Source organism: Lichenostomus cassidix, chromosome 3 (genome assembly GCF_008360975.1).
Source record: "Lichenostomus cassidix isolate B80296 chromosome 3, HeHo_3.0, whole genome shotgun sequence".
NCBI classification, from domain to species: Eukaryota; Metazoa; Chordata; class Aves; order Passeriformes; family Meliphagidae; genus Lichenostomus; species Lichenostomus cassidix.
The window spans coordinates 69,359,829-69,379,611 of NC_139483.1; the positions used below are offsets into that span (position 1 = coordinate 69,359,829).

Genomic DNA, 19,783 nt, shown 5'->3' on the forward strand with positions numbered 1-19,783 from the left:
TAGTCTTAAGCTGAGCTAGGGAGATTTTAGGTTGGACATCAGGAGGAATTTTTTCATAAAAAGGGTCATTATACATCAGAATGGGCTGCCCAGGGAGGTGGTGGAGTTACTATCCCTGGAAGTGTTTAAGGAAAGGCTGGATGTAGCACTTAGTGCCATGGTGGTGTTCTGTCATAGGTTGATGATCTCAATGGTCTTTTCCAACCTAATCGATTCTGTGATTCCGTGACCTGGCTTCGAGGTGCCTGAGTCAGAGAATCAGAATCACAGAATCAACGCCACTCAGGAAGCAGCTCTGCTTTCGGGCCAGCGCGGAGGGGAACTGTGCGAGCCAGACCCGAGCCTCTTCCCGCGTAGTGTGTCAAGGCTGGGGAGCTGAGCGGGAAAAAAAAAAAAAAAAAAACCTTTTGATTTTATTTTGTTGCAAACATTTACTATAAGAAGGATGAAACCCGTGTGCTGCCGGCTCCATCACCCCGCCGGAGCGGGGTGAGCAGGAGCGAAGAGTAGACACCAAAGGCGGCGGGCGGCAGTGCCAACCTCTCAGCCAGCGCCTCTCAGCCAGCGCCTCTCAGCCAGCGCCTCTCAGCCAGCGCCTCTCAGCCAGCGCCTCTCAGCCACGGCCCCTCAGCCACCGCCCCTCAGCCACCTCCCCCCAGCCACCGCCCCCCAGTCACCGCCCCTCAGGCGCCGCCATCGCGCCCCGCCCCGCTGCGGCCTGCGCGGCGGGAGCCTGCAGGGGGCGCTGCGCTGCATGGCGCGGCGCGGCGCGGCCCGGAGGGTGCCGTGCCGGGGAGGTGCCGGCAGGGGGCGGCCTTATGGCGGCGGCGCTTCGCGTGTGCCGCCCTGCGCGCCTGCTGCCGGCTGCTGCCGCCACGGCCCGAAACACGGCCCCAGCCCCGCGGCCGCCTGCGCGCCTCGCCTCTTCCTCCTCTTCCTCCTGCTCCTGCTCCTCCTCCTCTGCTTCCCGCCGCTCTCCGCTGCAGCCCGCCATGCAGGCCTTCCAGTACCCCGAGGTGTACCGGGACGAGACCGCCGTGAGTACGGCGCTGGCTGGGACGTGCGGCGGCCGCCGGGCCTGGGCGCGGGGCACCGGCTCGCTGTCCCCTGCGGGGCCGCCTCGGGGCGGGCGGTGCTGCCTCGGCTCTCGGCGCTTTGTTCGGCCGCGGCCGCGGAACGCCCGGCGTGCTCCGTGCGGGAGAGTCTCGGGTTTGTCACGGCCGCGGGCCGCGGCGGCTGCCGAACGCTTGTTAGGGCGGAACACCCTTTTGCCGGTGCCTCCGGGCACATCCCGCGTGTGCGGGGCCGGGAGCCGGTGTGGGGCGGGCAGCGGGGCCGCGGTGCGGGAGCAGCGGCCGCACGGCTCATCCCGGAGCTTCGGTACCGCGGAGCATGTCAGGAAAGCCCAGGCCTCCGCCCGGGCTGCGGTAGCGTCAGCAGAGGAACAAATAGTCTATTTATATAGGATGGCACATCTGTATCATAGTCCCATCTCCCCGTGTTCCCACCGTAACTGGATACACAAGGGATTACGGTGTAAATTTGGCTAATGTGGGTTTGATTTTCTTTCCCTTCCGCAAAGCACGGTGCATTGGGCACTGGCCCGGGAAGTATTTACATTGTATTTAAACCAAAATGTTTGCCGGCATGAGCCAAAGATGGAAAAAAACCTAAAGTATTTACTTTCGTAGTTGACTGAAAGGCTGAACTGTGCAAGCCCTAGCAGCAGGTATCTAGGTTTTTTTGTGTACTGGAGGAAGGAAGCAGGTAAATTCAACCACGTGGATTGATCTTTCGTGGTTTGTTTGTTTGTTTGTTCTTTTGGGGGTGGGCTTTTGATTTTTTTAAATTATTATTTCTGTATATACACACTATGCACATATTTGTGGGCAAGAGTAGTAGGGAGTGCTAAACCAGAGATTGTTTGTGTAACTGGGAACCATATTTTGGGAACATCCAGTAATCAAATTTTATAACTTGGCTTGAAAACCTTAGGGGTCTTAGTTTGGTTAATGGGATTGTTGGTTTTTTTGCTTACTAATCTATCACATGGAAAGAATTTATGTGCATTTCACCATTCTTCTCATGCTCTGTGTTTTTTTCTGAGGATTACTTTTCTGTTGTGTATCATCACCAAAGAGTGATAATGCTATTAACTCACCTGGGAGCAGTGTGTTGGTTCTCTCTTTCTTTGCACCTTAGCACTGTATGCTTTTGTGAAATTCCAAATGCCCTTCATCATGCTGTCATTCCTTGATGGATAGAGTTTGCTTGTGTGCATGTCTTTTTTTAAATTATTATCTTTTATAAATTCAGGTGTCAGATTACCATGGATGCAAAATCAGTGATCCATACTGCTGGCTTGAAGATCCCGATAGCGAACAGACAAAGGTAACCTTTCTTTGCGTGGGAATGGCTGTTTTCACATGGTTCTCTTTTATAGACCAGGTGCATTGGTACTCTGCTTTTGAAGAACCTACCAATACTTTTTGAAAACTTACATGGTGAATGAAGATGTAGTTCATGTGATATCTCATGGCACCAACAGCAATGCCATTATTTTGCCCCTGTGTTTTAATGGGAAAAAGCTTGGATGGGTCTTTGAGTAACCTGGGTTACTGACAAGTGTTCCTGCCCATGGCAATGGGGTCGAACTAGATGACTTTCCTACCCAAACCATTCTATGGTTTTATTAAAGTCTGGAACACTTGATATAACTTAGATTGCAGAATTTGCAAAATGAAACCCTTGTTTATCTTGCACCCATTTTTCCTGGCCAGTTTGAATGCTCAAGGTGATGGTGTCATACTGGAGAGAAACACTTAAATTTCAGACCAATTTGTCCACTGTCCTAAGTCTGGTATAGTGAGAGTGTTCTGCTGGAACCAGTCTTTTGCTGAGAGAGAATAATGAAAAATGATGACTGAGAGCCAGTTCCTCTGATATTCATGGCATATGGAGTTGCAGTCAGAGGGTGGCCAGAAAATCTTAGATGACAATGTGGAGGGGGTTTCCTCTGCACTGGCCACTGACTTTGTGATAATTGTAGTTCCAGATCTGAAACGCTGGCATCTACCCAGTATGCATGATTGTGTCAGGAAGATGATGAAGGGCAGGATCTCTGTTCAAAAATATCCAACAGTGTGGCTTTCCATTAGTGAGATTCCTTCTAGGTTCTTCTGCTTATGTGCTTGCCTTATGCATTTTCAGGAGCCTGAGGTTGGTCAAATAGAGCTTAGAGTGACTGTCAAAAGCAAGATAAAATATGTACAGTTAGGAACTGATTCCCTACCTGCAAATCTGTCAAGCATGTATAAGTACTCACATGGATTTAAAAGGTTGATTTGGGATCAGGTTTTAGTGAAAAACTCTGCCATGAACAGTAATACTGAAAGTGAGATATTTAGAAAGTTGAGAAAATTTTGATTTTTTAATTCTGGTACCTTTAAGAAACGGTAAACACAGTATAAGTTTGTGCCACATTGAGAGGGATGTATGTGTGGGAGGTATGGTTATGTCTTTATTTTAGAGATACCTTACACACACCTATTAAAGTTGGTTTTGGGATTCTGTGAAAGATAGGGAATTGAGAAAATGCAAAGACCTGATTTCTTGTGTCCCTGTATTCAGTACTGTAGCCACATACTGTGAACATGTTGGGTGAGCACAGTTGGAGGACAGTGAATCACATTCTCCAGAGCTTGTAGTTTATATAGGAGGCAGAATAAGGAATAGGGAATTATAACATCCTCACAAAAATGCAGCAGCCCCAACACAAGTTATCATATTGGTGGAGTGAAGGTCTTGTTACATCTTACTTGCCTACACTTGAAAAACCTTGCACCTTGGCAGAATTTTGCAGTGCAAAATTGCATTAGTAGTATGGCAAAAGGAATGGATAGAGCTCCTGTGTAAGTAAGTATGCAAGTATATAATCTTATTCCAGAGTTTCAGGAGTTACTTAACAAAGGGAATTAAAGTATTTTGCTGATTTACCTCTTTTGTAGAAGAGGTCAGAAAAAATGCTGTCAAATAGATACACAGGTATGTGGGAATTCTGCTTTTCTAAGGGTAGCAGAAATAGACATGTCAAACAGAGGTGTGCTCACAGAAAATAAATTGGTAGGCTTCACTTAGTTTCTGTATTGAGTCAGCGCAACGTAAAGTTTGCTATTCCCTGAAGCATGGAGAAAGAAGCAAAGGTGTGTGAGATTGGATTTAACTCTGAAATGTTCGTGGTGGTTTCACCTTACGTCCTCTGTAGAGTTAAATGAAGGAATTACAACAGCTATGAGTGTAAAAAAATTATATTTGTTTTCTGTGACTAGTCCAAATGATCATGTGGAATCTTGATAGCTAGCAGTTTACAAACAAGTGAACATAGTAGGGAGGAATTTCTTTTTTATGATTGACTTAATGAGGTATTTTTGCAGTGAGTGTAGAGTGCAAATGGTGCTGTACCTGATCCAGTATAGTTTGCAGGTTTCCATTAAGTTAAGTAGTTGTGTGGTTCTCCCTGCCTTCCCTCTCCTTCTTGCACTGACATGAATGCTTCTGTCCCTCCCTTGCATGGGTATAACCATCACGAGGTGATGTTCTGGGGGGTAGAACTTTTGTGGGTTAGTTTTCTATTGACATGTGTGCTTAATCTAGGTCACCCCAAGGCCACATGATAGTTGGATCTAAGATGGTCCAAGAATGGGATCTTTCCTTTTTTAGCCACCCACAGGCTACTTTTAATTAGCTGAAAGTCAAATAGATCTAGAAATTTTTTCAGCCAGGTCACAAAGGTGATCTTATTATGTATGTAGTGTATCTGCGACAAAAAAGAAGGTTATTGCAATCTGCAGGTGGCTAAGCAGGACCAATGTACAGTCTTAGAGCTGATAAAGCCAGTCATTAAGTCACATCTGCAATATCTTGTGGAAAAGCTATTACTCAAGAAGTATGCACTTCCATGTTGACAGTCTATGTACTTTGCTGTATCACTTTTTTTCCCCTGTGGATGCTTTGTTGGAGCAGTCAAAGGCAGCTGTAAGCATACAAACTCCCTTCTCCAGATGCGTAAATAAAAATGAACCCCTTGTCAGATGGGGAAGTTCCTATCTCACTTTGGAGAAAGGAAGTGCAGAATGTGAGAATTCAAGCTCTGCTGCTGTTTGGCCACTGACTTCTAAGACAGATTAAAGAAACATCCCTGGCATAGTTGGAATGTGCTGCACTGGTAAAACACCTCTGGTAATGACATGGGCCACAACTACAAAGCCACACTTTCACTGTTGTCTTGCCTTTGGCTTAGTTGGACTTTCAACTTTTTTGTTTAACACTTTGTGGGAAATATGCTCCTTTTTAGACTACAGCAAAGTCTTTTGCTGCTGTGTCAGTCATATACAGTACCTTAACTCACTGACAGTGTAGGCAGTAATGCTGAGCTTGTTCCAGACATGCGGGATGGACAAGTGATGGAAAAGCAGGGATCATGTGGGGTTGGGTTGTACTATTCTGAACATGTGTATGTTTGAATTAGGACTAGAACTGAAACTCTCAAATCTACAATTAAATGGATTTGTAGTTATAATAGGCCAGTGTTTTGTTCACGTTTTGATCTATTTTCCAATTGCACTTTGAATATTTTTTTGTTAAATATCAAAAAAGTAAATGCTAAGGGGCAAGTCACAAGAAGTCTGATTAATTTTACTTTGTAATACTTAGGAAAGGTACGTGCTCTCTTGTAGGAGTTACAGTGAACTAGCCTTGGCTGAATATATATATATATACACATATATGAACTGTAGATACTATGCAGGCTAATAACAAAGACTGGTAATGTTAAAACAGTTTCTATTCTGAGACTTCTTCTTGGAAAGTATACTGTCAGTGGAATAATTATCTTGAAAGAATTGCTTAGTAGAATGTAGAAAGCTGATAGGTTGTAAAAAAGCATGATTTAAAAGAATTTCTTAGATGAAATTTAGTTAAACGATTTTTTTAAAATAACAATTCACCTATTTAAGTAATGGCCAGACACTTCAGCCTCAAGTGGACCATCTCTACTCTTAGTACAATGCTTTAGAAATTGTTTTGCTTTTCAAATTAGCTTTTTTTCTGAAATAGCCGTAAGGAGTGGCCTTACTTGGACCCTTATTCTGTTCTTTCTTCTGCTGGCAAAATCTGTCCTGGTTCAAAGCTTGTGATACATTGTCTGATGCAGATATCCACAGGTACAATAAAAATCTTTCTCTCTAGGTTCATGAAGGTGTACAGTGACTCTTAGCCCTGTAGCCTGGGTGGCATCTGTTTAGCTCAGTGAGGTGGATGGAGTTGTTTACCATGAGAGTTTCTGCTGACATAAGTTCCTGTACTTTACCTAGAGCAATATTTCAATTATGTATTGCTTTTTAAACATGAATGCAACCTCATGCTCAGAAGTGTGGAAATACAAAGTTTTCAAACTGGACTGTGTTCTTCACCATAGAACTCTTTGAAAAATCTGTAATTCCTTCCTCCTTTTTTAGACAGCAGTGGCATTCCTCTTACAAATAATCTTGGTATCTTTAGTGCATACAAACTGGAAATGAGAAAAATACATTAAGTTCCTGTAAAAGCAGAATTACTAGTGATATAGTTGTGAGTGTAAAAATTAGTATGTAAGCATGCTCTTGTGCAACAAATGCTTGTAAGGAATAGTCTTGTTAGAAGGCGAGAGAGAACAAGCGACACGGCTCAATATGAGTAATAAAGCAAGCTTCATTTATTTCACAGTATGCATGGCTTATATACTGTTATAATGTTTATATTTATTGATTATTAATCTACTGGTTAATTACACAGCTTACAGTTTACATTCTATTGTGTTCTATTCTCACACATTTAGGGCTCCTCCTCAGTTCCTCCTCATTTTTCTCATGACATTCTTTCACAGCGCAAGGGCACAGCTGTGCCTCTCAGGTATCTTTCTCATGGCACCTTCCCAGGGCACTGCTGCAGCCTGTTAGCTAATGCAGGCTTTGCTCGCACCTGGAAGCCTTATTTTGCAACATAGTCTGTCTTTCTTCTTCGAATATCACTAATGAAAGCAGATGTGGCAAGATGTGTCTGTGCAGTTAAAAGTGAGTAACATGCAGTTCCGGTATTTGTTATGTTATTGATGGATGAAACACAGATGTGTGCCAGTTTCTGTTCTCTACATGCAACTGGAAAGTGCTTTTGCCCATCCAGTACAATGGATGGTCTTACACGTGTTTTTATAAGCCATTGTTTCTCTGAAAGTGTCACAGCTCTGGGAGAAGTTAATTTATTTGTGTAGGATCCACCATCTAGATTTTTGTGTATGTGGTTTTTGAAATTCATGTGTTTCCATTTAGAGAAAACCAGGTACACATTAATTCTTGGGTAGATTTGATTAAATTCTTTCACCATCTGATGAGGGAACAATTATAGCAGTACAGTGTGGCAGCTGAGTGACTTAGCCACCAGGATGTGCTGCTGTGCACGTATTAATTCTTCACCTGAAAAATTAATACATGACTAAACACTGATAGCAGCTAGTTAAGTGTGTGCCAGGTACTCTGCCTGTACAGCAGCTGGCTTTTCTGAAGGTCTGTGAAACACAAGTTGTGCCCTGTTGTTCCTGTGGGTCATGCCCTGCAATGAAGTGTAACTCAGATGTGACAGTATGTTGATCCGATTGCTGTGTGACAGATTCAGGACAGGTAGAAAACAGTAGGCTCTTTCAAAGCCTCTTCTGGGAAAGAGCCCCGTGTAAGCAAGAGATGAGTGGACAGGATTTCATGCTGGAGGTGAGAGGCTGGAGTCTGAGGTTGACATGCAGCTGTCACTGCGGCATTTGGCTGTGAATTACAGCCACACATGGTGTCCTGTCCTACCTACTTCATGTTAGAGACAGAAAAGCCTGCACATCTGCTTGTTAGCAGCTATGATTCACCTTAAGATGCTGAGGTATTAATTTTATGTTAATGTACAATACTATAAATAGGGATGATGAAACACCAGCAGAGCACCAGGTTTTCCATGCATTCAACAAATAGCTGGAGTGGTAATGGTTTTGATCACTTCTTAAGTCTTTGTGAGAGGGAGCTGGAGTGTTTTAAAGAAACCAGACTTCTCAAAGTTTTCAGAGATTAGGTATTTTTGCCATTTGTAACTAACAACTAATCTCTGAACAATACTTTGGGCTTCTCATGAAATAATGGCAGGGACTAATTCTGTGTGTTATGTTGATAATATGAACAGATGATGCACATGACATTTTGTATTATCTTAGAGCCCTTCCCAGCCCTGAAATAATAGTGCAGTCTGTGGGCAATATTTGTAATTTAGGCAACTATGAGGAGAGCTTTTAAAAGCACGGTGTTCTTTTTGGGGTTGTTACTTTGGTTTTGGGGTTTTTTTATGTGTTTATTTAGGGTTTTTTGTTTGTTTAAGGTTTCTTTGGTTGTTGGTGTTTCGTTTTGTTTTTTTTAAGGGGGAATTGTGAAAATATCATGCCTTTTGGCTGGTTACCCCAGTGTATGCCCTAGAGAGTCATTATTCAAGATAGAAGTTTAATCTTATTACAGGATTGTGGCACAATGCAAATAAGCATATGCGATTCTTCATATGCGACACTGCATAATCTCTATGGAGGAAAGATGTCTGTGATGCATTGCTTCCGAAAATGTCTTCTGTGGAAAATATGCATTTCTGCTTGAGTTCATATTTTTTTTATTGTTTTCTTTCAGGCATTTGTGGAGGCTCAGAACAAGCTTACAGTACCATTTCTTGAGCAGTGTCCTGTCAGAGGACTATTCAAGGAACGAATGACTGAACTCTATGATTATCCTAAGTACAGCTGCCACTTCAAGAAAGGAAAAAGGTATGTGAGGAATGTGTTTGTAGGTGAGGAATGTGTTTGTAGGTGGTGATGAATGTGAAGCAAGTCAGAAGCAACTACTAATTAAAAAAATGAATTACAGATTATATTTGTGTTTATTTTTTCATAGTTGGGAAGTAGGAAAAGTAAGGCAATATTAACATGTGTTGTTGCATGATGCAGAGCACGAGGTACTTGACTGTCTTCAGTTCCCAGTCATATTTTCTTCTTTTGCTGTCTTTTCTTTTTATAGGAAGAAGAAACTGTGAATTTATCAGAATTCAGGCAATTTTGTAGAATAATTGTTGTAAAAGTAAAGCTTTGAGGAGTTCCTTTCAGAAAGGCTTGGTCACTGTCAGTATAGTTAGAGGCATATCATCTGAAAACAGCATGTCTGTCATGTCCATTTTGTTCCAAATATTTGCTGGAATACTGCTCTTATGCTGGTCGTTCTTTGAGTAGCTGGTAGACTTTTTTTTGTTTAGTCATAACCAGTGAAAAGCAGTGGGAATTCTTTTGTGAAAAACTGTTCCTGTAGCTGCAGGGGATAAGGGAAAAATCATTCTGAGTACTTAAAGCAACTGATGCAAAAAGATCTGTCTTCTTAAAAACAAAGAACTCCTGCTGTAGTCCAGTGCCTAGCATACTTGTATCTGTGTTTAATTCTGTGGCTAGGTGAAAAGATGGCGTTTCTGTGTTTTACCCAAGGTCTGGAGACTGCAGCTGCTGCTGAATTTTATGTGACCTCCTTTAAAAACACTAGCAAGCTTCTAGAGAAAGAGAGTAAAGGGATGAAACTGCTTATTAACTTAATAACATCTAGAGATTGTTTTAGAAGTTGAAAAAGTGGTAGTACAACCAGCCACTCTTAATCATGGGAAACACAGATAATCTTTTTCAATATTTTCAATGTGTTTGATCCTTGTTGAGTGGGCACCCAGATATGCCAGGTTCACCATCATCCACAGGTGATGAGAAAGAGCAGAGGATATCTTGTTGCCTTAAGATTTCTACACAGATACTGAGAGGGATTTGTTATAGTGATCTATGCTGTGAAGATGACACAGATACTTGTTACTAAGGGAGGGAAATCCCGTGCTGTGTGGGGTTTTCTGAAAGTATAGGGTGGGGAGTGAACCCAAAATTGATGTGGATTTAAATTGTCATGGATGTGGCACAACCTGTCAGTGTATAGAGGTGTGCGGTTTAAGCCCAGAAGCAGTGGAGCTGTTTAGGACAATGCTGCATCTGGGGAAGTGTGCCTTGTTGAGTGAGCCAGGCAAAGCTTGTTAGTTTGTATGTGGTGCTCATGCAGATGTAGCAGGTGACCAGCTGGTCAGCGACTGCTCTGGATTGTCTGACCCATTCTCCCTGCTCAGTGCAAACATGTCTAGGTGTTGTTACCTTCAGTGCTATTAAGGCTTAATGTTGTGGAAGTGCTCATGGCAGTGATAAATAGAGTCTGTGCTGAGACACAAATACTTAATTTGATGCAGCTAACTGTCCTCCAAGAAGAACTTTTGTGCCAGGAGCTTAATGGGCTTGTAATTTGACACTTTACTTTGATTTTAATAGATGTCTTTTTAGTCTTTCTGAGTGATACTCTACTTCTTGGCATGTGCTGGGCTAAGAGCAGTTCAAAAATAATACAGAAAAGCCCTATATTGTGGTGTTTGAGGTGATAAAGAGGTCTCTACCAAGTTAAGTAACACTAAGTAAAGTGTGGGGAACGGAACTATTCTATTTGAAGAATTTTCTAAACTTCCCATGACGCTTAGAAATTCTTAAATTTAACTACTCCAGTTTTCTGATGAAGCATGGCTGCTAAAAGGCTGTGTCCGAGGAATTTTTCTGTAGAGTCTGCAGAGAGGAACGGTGCCCAGGGAGGTGCTGTGTCTGTCTCTTTGTTTTAGCTTTGCTTCCCAGCTTGTTGGCCAGCATTGTAGAGGTGAAATTGGCAAGAAAATGCATGGTCAAATGGAAAATTACTTTTCTTTTTCTTCTACTTATTTTAATCTATCAGTTTTACACTTGCTGAACATTACTGTTATTACTTGAACATATTACTAGCTGATATTGTTAACCAGGCCTTTGTGAGTATATTTTCCCCTTCTGGTTTTACCAAGTTCCTGTGTTTGTACCCAAGTACTGGACAGTCCCAGGGAGTATATGAACTTACTTTTGGATTTGAATGTTCCTCCATAAATTCCCCTGTTCCCACAGCAGCAGGTGAAGCTGCTGTCTGGTTTGTTAAGTCCCATGTTTGTGTAGTAAAGTTCTATGAAGGAAGAAAAATGTGGTACCTCTGACTTGCATAGAATATGGGTGTTAATTTCTTTGAGCTCTGTAGTGTCTTAGGATATGAAGAGTATCACTCACTAAAGACAACTCTGCAATTACCTGTTCCTACAGCTTTTTCAAACGCATGCATGTAAATGCAGATGAAACAGTTTTCATTCTGTTGCATTTGAACATAAGTGTGTCATCCAGTATGGATTGAAAACAGCTATGTGAATGACAAAGCTGAGAACATAAGGGATGGGAGCCTCTGCCAGTACTTGTAGCAGAGAAATGCTGCAGCTGCCAGAGATGTTTAACATAGACAGTTATGTGGAGTTTATAGTATACTTAGAATTCTCAAAAATGTACTGTGGCAAATGCAGCTTTTATTTTTAAAGGGTATTTTGGAGGCATCCTAGCCAAGATTCTTACTCTACTATGAAATTTGTGCTTCCCTAACCTATTTATCTGTCTTTTATTCATTTCATGACAATCTCATAGGATGTTTTTGTTCTTGCCTAACTGAAAATCAGAGTTCTTCCTTCCTAATTTTTCCCTCTTGTGTTCTTTTAGGTATTTTCACTTCTATAATACTGGGCTCCAGAATCAGCGAGTTTTATATGTACAAGACTCCTTGGATGCCGAAGCCAAAGTTTTTCTTGATCCAAATAAGCTTTCTGATGATGGCACTGTGGCCTTACGAGGTTAGTGAGATAGTTAGTGAGTTAGGTCTGCTGAGTAAGTCTCAATTTTCAGCAGAAGTTGAAGATTTAATCAAAGTAATCACAATAGCCATATAGTGTTTGTACAGTGTTTCAGGAGAACACTTCTAAATATGCTTTGTATCCACAATTAACTCGGTTGAGTTTCCCAATGCTTTTTTTTCACAACTCTGTAGCAGGTTTCCAATGAAATATGAGCAGCTCTCGAGGCTGTCCATAGCAAGGAAAAAAAATATGTATTTATATTGTTTATTGTGAGGGTGGAGTGAGTGCAGAGCAGGGCCATGAAGAAGATTAGGGGGCTGGAGCACTTCTGTGACAAAAAGCTGAGAGAGTTGAGATTCCACAGCCTGGAAAAGAGAAAGCCGTGGGATGACCCCATAGTAGCTGTCTTGTACTTAAAGGGGACCTACAAGAAAGCTGGAGAGTGACTTTTTACAAGGGCATGTAGTGATAGGACAAGGGGGAATGGATTTAAACTGAAAGAGAATAGGTTTAGATTAGATATTACAAAAAAATTCTTTACTGTGAAGGCGGTGAGACACTGGAACAGGTTGCCCAGAGAATTTGTGGATGCTTCATCCCTAGAAGTGTACCAGGCCAGGTTGGACAGAGCTTTGAGCAACCTTTGTCTAGTGGAAGGTTCTCCTGTCTACAGCAGGAGGGTAGGAACTAGATGATCTTTAAAATCCCTTCCAATCCAAACAGTTCCATGACTATATCGTTGTTCTTATTTGTGTAGGCCTCACATTGTGGTTACTCCTGAGTACAGTTAGATGGAATTGTGTTCTGAATCAGAATGACCACTCTTAGGTTCTTACAGGGGAGAATATATTGGTGTGGCACAGTGGTGCCTCTCAAAACTACCATGTCTACGAAATGTAACTTTTTCTTAGGCTGTTTTTTGGTAGATACTTTCAGGTCTGTACAGGCCTATGATAATTCTGTCTCTTCACTTGACTTGATTTGCAAGCATTAATTTAATCCTTATCAATTATGATGAACTCCTTATTCCTCATGGTTTGGATAAGGTGAAATATATATCACAGGTCTCAGCTGAGAATACTGGTAATTAACTATTTGCATGCTAGTGGCAAAGTTTCCCAGTTACTTCAGTTTTCAGGCTTTTAAAGGGTCTGATTTTCAGTGACTCCATTTTTTAAGTGGTATTTACATTATTTCAGGATACATGGCTTGCATCTCTGTTGGCTTCTCTGTTACTATTTCTCTCTTAAAACTTCACTCTTAGGTTCTCTACCTGTGTGCATTTTCATTTTCCAGCTCTTCCTGCCAAACTCAGGGAAGTAGAAGAAATATTATTCAAACCATAATTCAGATGTTGGGCATAAGTTATGCTACTGAACATACATGCTTAGTGCGTATCCATGCCTAAACTTGGATCTGTGAACTGAGAAGTCCACAGAGACTGAAAAAGTGCTTTGAATCCCAAGTGATAGCAGATGTAGTTGCTTGCACTATTTTTTAGAAAATAAACCTTCTCTTAGTGTTTGGTGAACATTTCCTTTAACTAGTATCCCAGTTTAACCTCTCTTCATTCTTGTTTGTTTCCAATTCCCTAGGTTATGCATTCAGTGAAGATGGTGAATACTTTGCATATGGCCTGAGTTCGAGTGGCTCTGATTGGGTTACTATCAAGTTTATGAAAGTAGAAGGTCCTGAGGATCTCCCAGATACATTGGAAAGAGTCAAATTCAGTTGCATGGCATGGACCCATGATGGAAAAGGCATGTTCTATAACTGCTACCCAAAACAAGATGGGAAAAGTGATGGTAGGTATGACTACTAATTGCATGCTACGTTGAAGCAAAATCACTTTTGCAGTAAATTGGTGCAACAAATAATTAACTCTACAAATTTATCCTGAAATAAGTAGCTGTATTAGTTATGCAATTAGAGATCAAATTATGTCTTGTATGGCCAAAGCCTATGCTCAGTTAGTGTGAGTCACTTCTTGTCTGCCTGCCCCGCTTTTTCTCTTAAAAATTTGCCTCTCCTTTTCTTTTTCTCTGGAATTATTTACTTAGGATCCATAGTGTCGGTGGTGTTGGCTAGAATTTGATGTCTGGTGACAGCTTACTTAGATGTTTCCCCTTATGCATTTGTGTGGGCATAGATGAACTGGTTTGGGAGATTGACCTGATGAATAGCAATGTGGGGCGTAAGGCTTTTATTGTTCAACCAGATTAATTCTTCTGTGGTTCACAGCAAAGCAACACAAAATGTTTATGCTAGCAAAATTCAAGGAGCACCACACAAAGTGGAATAAATTGCTGAGGAGCATCAGCAGAGAAGGAATTTAGCAGCTTTTATTATAAGACAGAGCTGCTGAAAAGTTTCTTCTGGAGATGTGCTCTTTGTTAAACTGGACTGATCCTGAATTTTTCCTCTGTATTTGCTTTTGAAGCCTGTAATTTTGCCAGGCTTGCAAGATGGATACCAGCCTTGTTTCGTTGAGCTCTTTTTTAATCTCCTGTTTGTAGTTCAAAAAAGTATTGGAAAATGTTGCAAGAATTAAACAATGACAACAAAAAAGTGGCACCTTACGCAGTGCTTTAAAATACATCACTTTTATATTTTCAGCAAATGGAAGTATGGAGGTTTCTAGGAATGTTAATTAGCAATAAATCTCTGCTTAGTTGCTCGGGGTGAAATGGAAATTAAAACATTATTAGCGGGTGGCAAGGATACTTGTTTTTCTTTGCTTTGCTTGTTTGCATTTCTAGAAAGCAAAGCTTGAAATGGTAAATCTTCAAATTGGAAGAAGGTATTATCAACAATAAAAGGAAAAGGTTACTGTTTGAACAGGTTTCAAGTGTGAAGTTTTATCTTGTTTTGTAGGAAGGTCTTTGTTTGGAGTGGAATGGTTGTAGCTTGGAACATTTCCTAGTTCTTTCTTCTGAGTTTCTCTTTTATATGCAAAGGGATACAGAAGTTTCTAAGGGTTTCATATGATTGTTGTTGGATTTCTTTGAGAGCTTACTGGTTTAAATACCTGCATTTCACTAGGCACTGAGACCTCCACTAATCTGCACCAAAAGCTGCATTATCACGTATTAGGAACTAACCAGTCAGAAGATATCCTATGTGCTGAATTTCCTGATGAACCAAAATGGATGGGTGGAGCTGAGGTATGGTAAACTTCCTGCAGTTTATCATTATCGTGTTCATTTTTTCAGATTCTAGCAACTGGTAGTAGATACTAATTTGAAAACATTTTGTTAAAAGAACACTTTTTATTAGTGTTGTAGAGTTGGCAATTGAACTAAGAATCATTGATTAAGAATTCCTGAAAATGAGACTGCCTAGTTTGCTTTAAATCACTCTTCCAGCCTGCAATGACACAATCATACATCCTTTTTCTTCCTTGTGGTCATTCTGCCTGATACACATTCCAAGACAGAGAAGGATCATTTGTTGGACGTGTCACTGTTCTTGTTTCTTCTTGGTCAGTGTTTAGCCCCAGCTTCTACTTCCTGTCAAAAAGCTTATTCTGATAGTCAGCATATCTGGATATTTCCTGCCATGTATTTATTTGGTTATGTTTATTTTTGCAACGTCTTCTATGAAAAATAAATATATCTGTTCTGTCTAACTGAGGAATGGAGATATACAAGTTGAAATCTGTTAATTGTACTGTGTGTACAATTGGAGAATTCTAGGTTTCCCTAGAAGTTTTCTCAGCACACATATGGTACAGACTGTGTTATTGGAAATTGAACCAGTGACTGCTGCAAGAATTGATTTCTTAAGCTTATTTTGTTGAACTAATATGTTGTGCAAAGTCCCAGTGAACCTTCTGTAATTGTGTATCTTATTCTCCATATTATATTTAGCAGTGTGCAGTTGAGTGCACTGTTTCAAAGTGCTGCTGGAATGCAGTGATGGTCATTCCATTTATCAGGGATCTGATGTTTTTCAATGGATAAATACCTGTTGTAATACTCTGTACTCTCCTGCCTTCTATGTTTGATCAGTACATTTTGTTTCATAATGTTCTCTTTTGGTCTGACACTTTAGATAAATATGAAGTATTTTTACCCTGGCTTGGGGCATTCAGTTTGTAGAAATACTTTTCTTTGCAAGTACCTCTTTTGAGAAATTTGATCATCATTCTGTGTTACTTTTCAACACATTAACCCATGAAAATGTTAGGGGTGTCTTTTCTGTAGGCTGCCAGAAAACAAAGTTCTTTCAAAGTGGGATTTAAAATGTGACAGTGAGTGGGAATGTGAAGGGCTTCCCAACAAAGTGATGACACTGAGCTTTCTCTAACAAATCAGACTTATCTGCAGGTTCTGCAAATAACCACAGCATTTTTTACACAATCTCATGTGTACATGAAACATGTCTTTAACAACTGACCTGAGTATCAATGGAAAATTGAAATGGGACTTGAGATTTTTTTTTTTACTGTTTAAAAACTAGTCAGTTCCGTTAAGTTTAACTGGCAATAAAATGGAATTTGGAAATCGTTATCCTTATTTTTCCCTAGTTCCATAAATAAATGGGCTTTCTTTTGGTGACAGATGTCTTGTAATGATGCATCCACTGCTTCACATGAGTGACGCATATTATTATTATTATTCCTTTCCAGTATCGTGAGCTAAAATACACATGTTGTGAAGGCAAATTCATTTTCCGTGGGGAATGACTGTTGCAGTCTGAGTAACTAGGCTTTTGCTGTGGAACAGGGAGGTAAAGGAATGTAACACACATACAAGTTCTGAAACCGCTGGAGTTGGAACAGCCCCATAGCTGTTGTGGAAGTGAGGAGGATGATACATAGAGAAATATCTGCCTACTATGGGCTCTTGTTTAATAAATTTATGTCATTGGATGGAATGGCTGCTTATGGTGGTTTTCTTGACCTCTAGGAAGCATAAACTTCCACAGATATTGGTATTTAAGAAGAAATGCTGTTTTAAGGAGGAGTGGAAAAGCAGAGATCCACCTCTAAATAATCATTAACTTCTCTAAGTGAGAGTACTTTAAAACAGCTTATATTCTGGGGTTGTGCTGTGGGCTCCAGAAATAAAACATGGCTGTGTTGTGCTGATACTAATGAAAAAATGGTTTTTAATGGTTGGGAGAAAAATACTCTGGAATTAAAAAAAAAAAAACCAACAAAACCAAACCAAAGCAGTGCAATTGCAAAATGTGGTTTCATCCTGGTGCAATGGGTCAAAATCTTCTTTTCAGGCCATTCCAACAAGTTTTCTGGTCAGTTTTTCGAAGTGTTTGAGAAAGTGGAAGACCACAAAGTAATGGGGAAAAATTAAAATACCATTAGTCAAAATCAAATTATATAGCTTTTTAGTGCTGTCCTGAACATGCTTCCATGGTGCTAATATGCTGCTATAGGTTTTAAAATACAGCTTTGCAGAGCTCAACGTGTTATAAAATGCATGCTTTCATGTGTTCCTGTGAGATAATAAAAAAAGGTTTTTATTTTACCGGCTTTGCTAGTCCTACTAGGTAGAGACATTCTCTGTGTTTTACACAAGCTTTAGTGAAGGCAGTTGGGTTGTGGTGTGGGTGTTCTAGTCTTAAATACCAAACCTTTCTCTATGGTGGGGGCAGAGTTGAGCTTCCATACTCAGGTTTGAACAGAACTTGTAGCTCTTGCAAACAAGGTCCGGGAGGAGAAATACCTGGCTTGCAAGTGAAAAGCATCTGACAAGGAGATCCTTCAGAGACTGCAAAAGTTATAATGTTGCCATGATGCTTCAGAAAAAATAATCTGAGGTGCACTGTAGGGAGTCAGAGTGGTGTGTATTCTCTCAATGGAGATAGGAAACTAGGTCACTCATAAGGACAAAAGAGGGTTGTATAAAATTTTGTTAGCTTAATATATTTACAAGACAATATGCAAGAAGATAGCTTCAGAGTTTTTTTCCTCATTATACATTCAACACCAGCCGCAAGTATGCTTGATTTAAACAAAATTTGTGGTGCTGAAACTGGTGTTGGCAGAGAAACACAGATGCATTTCCAGCTCTTTACTTGAATGGATTGTTTGTGAGGAAAAAGTCTGTTTATTGTAAGTCAGATATATAAGTTTTGAAAAAGAGACTATTAAACCTTTTCATTAGTCTAGAAAAAAGCATATGCATTTCTGGTACAGATTCTAGAATGGTGGGAGAGTTGTGAAGAGCAGGGATAGAGTTTAATTGAATAACACCCCAGCAGAGGGCAGTCTGGTACGAAGATTTTTAAAACCTTGGCAATGTCATAGGTACTCAGGGAAAGCAGGAGCTTGCTATGCGTCTCTGTTTAAGTGGCATTTTCTTGCTTCTTCTCCAGACTGACTGAGCATATCTCTCTTCCACAGACAGACTGTTACTCTCAAAGTTAAACAATAAGTTATGTAACAGTCTTTCACAGTTGGTAGTGCTAGAAGTCCCTCTGGTGCCTGCAGGAAAGTAAACAGAAGAGAAAGGAGCGAGTGAGGGGAACACTCCTATCCCAATTCTGCCAGCAGTAAAATAAGTACAATTTTTCATGTTGTCTAACAAACCCTGTGCACTGTCTCCGAATTGACTTTTAAAAAAAAAAAATCTATATTTAGAGCTGCCGGTGGTTCTAAACCAGAAAAATTAAATTCAGAGCACAGAGAAGTAAGCTGTGCCAGATGTGTGCTGGCTATAGCGTTTTCACAGCAGCAGCATTGAAGCATCCACAGGGGAAGAGTGAGCAGCATGAAGGGGAAGGGCTGAAAACATTGTCAGTTTGCTCAAGTGAAGCACACTGCTGGGTGAAACAGGGCTGTGGGAATTATCCTAAAGTCTTACACTTAGTCAAGGCTGAATCTGGAATAGAAGCCTAGTAGGAATATCTTCCTACAGCCCTGGCAACAGTAATAGTACTATTAAGAAAGAGGCAGGGAATCGTGGCTGCACATGGGACAATGGTAGATGATAATCTCTTACATAGCTAGGTTCCAGATGCTTTGGTGCTTTCATTGCTCAATAACAAGTTGAAAGTCACAGTAAAAATTGTGTGTATTATGTTTGTTACCCCAGAAGGCTACTGATTTTATTCTGTGCTAGACTTAGGAAAGAGAATGCATGTAAATATGCATGTACATATTGCTGTGTTCCTCTTCTAAACAAGGCTGCCTGTTGTCTTGTTGGAATTGAAATAGTCATAAGCACAATGATCTAGGGTCAAAATCCCAGTTCTCTGGCTTTGATAGGGCTCCTTCACCCCCAAACTTAGCGGAGGTTCAAAAGGATGTGGTCAGAATAGAAGTGCTCTTTATATCAGCACATTGTATCTAAAATTCAAGAATAAAAATCTAGCTGGAAGAAGGAATTTGAATTAATACCCAGAGCAAGCTTTCTGATCGGGGGAGTGGGTGGATTAGAACACATCAGAATGTTGTTTGCATATAACCATGTCCATGTCCTGCATAAAGTGTGTCAGGCCTGCGCCTCAGAATGTAGGAAGTGGATTCTGTTGGACCTGATCCTGAAATTATGCATTCCTGTGATCACCCATCATTAGGGCTTCTGAAATCTAGCTGATTCTGAAACCAGTACTCTGCAAATGGAAAACAAAACAAAGCCTTTACAGCCTGAGAGTAGCAGCTTCAGGTAGCTTACATTGTGCAGACAGTCCCAAGGGGCTGCTTCGTGAGAGGGAGTTCTTGCCCCAGTCCTCAACGTCTCAGAAGACTGCGAGACCATAAAATGTGATAGGAGCTATTTGCAAGCTTCAGTGAGTTTCTGGCACCACTGCAAAGATAATATCAGATCATAGCTTTATGTTCCTTTCATTAAAAAAAAAAAAAACAACAAAAAAACAACAAATCAGTACCACACCCCACAACTCCCATAAAAAAACCGACAAAAACCCACAACCCTTTACAATCATTTAATGAAAAAAC

At 40.8% G+C, this 19,783-nt stretch overlaps 1 protein-coding gene across 1 annotated transcript in view; it reads left to right on the top strand.

Moving 5' to 3' along the window:
• Positions 1-792: 792 nt before the first annotated feature.
• The window catches only part of PREP (prolyl endopeptidase), an 85,487-nt gene continuing 66,496 nt past the window's right edge, over positions 793-19,783 (top strand). The window contains exons 1-6 of the mRNA XM_085056256.1: positions 793-1,037; positions 2,317-2,391; positions 8,742-8,875; positions 11,726-11,856; positions 13,455-13,664; positions 14,902-15,023. Coding sequence (XP_084912382.1) covers positions 819-1,037; positions 2,317-2,391; positions 8,742-8,875; positions 11,726-11,856; positions 13,455-13,664; positions 14,902-15,023 — 891 coding nt within the window. The 5' untranslated portion in view covers positions 793-818. The remainder of the gene's footprint in view (positions 1,038-2,316; positions 2,392-8,741; positions 8,876-11,725; positions 11,857-13,454; positions 13,665-14,901; positions 15,024-19,783) is intronic.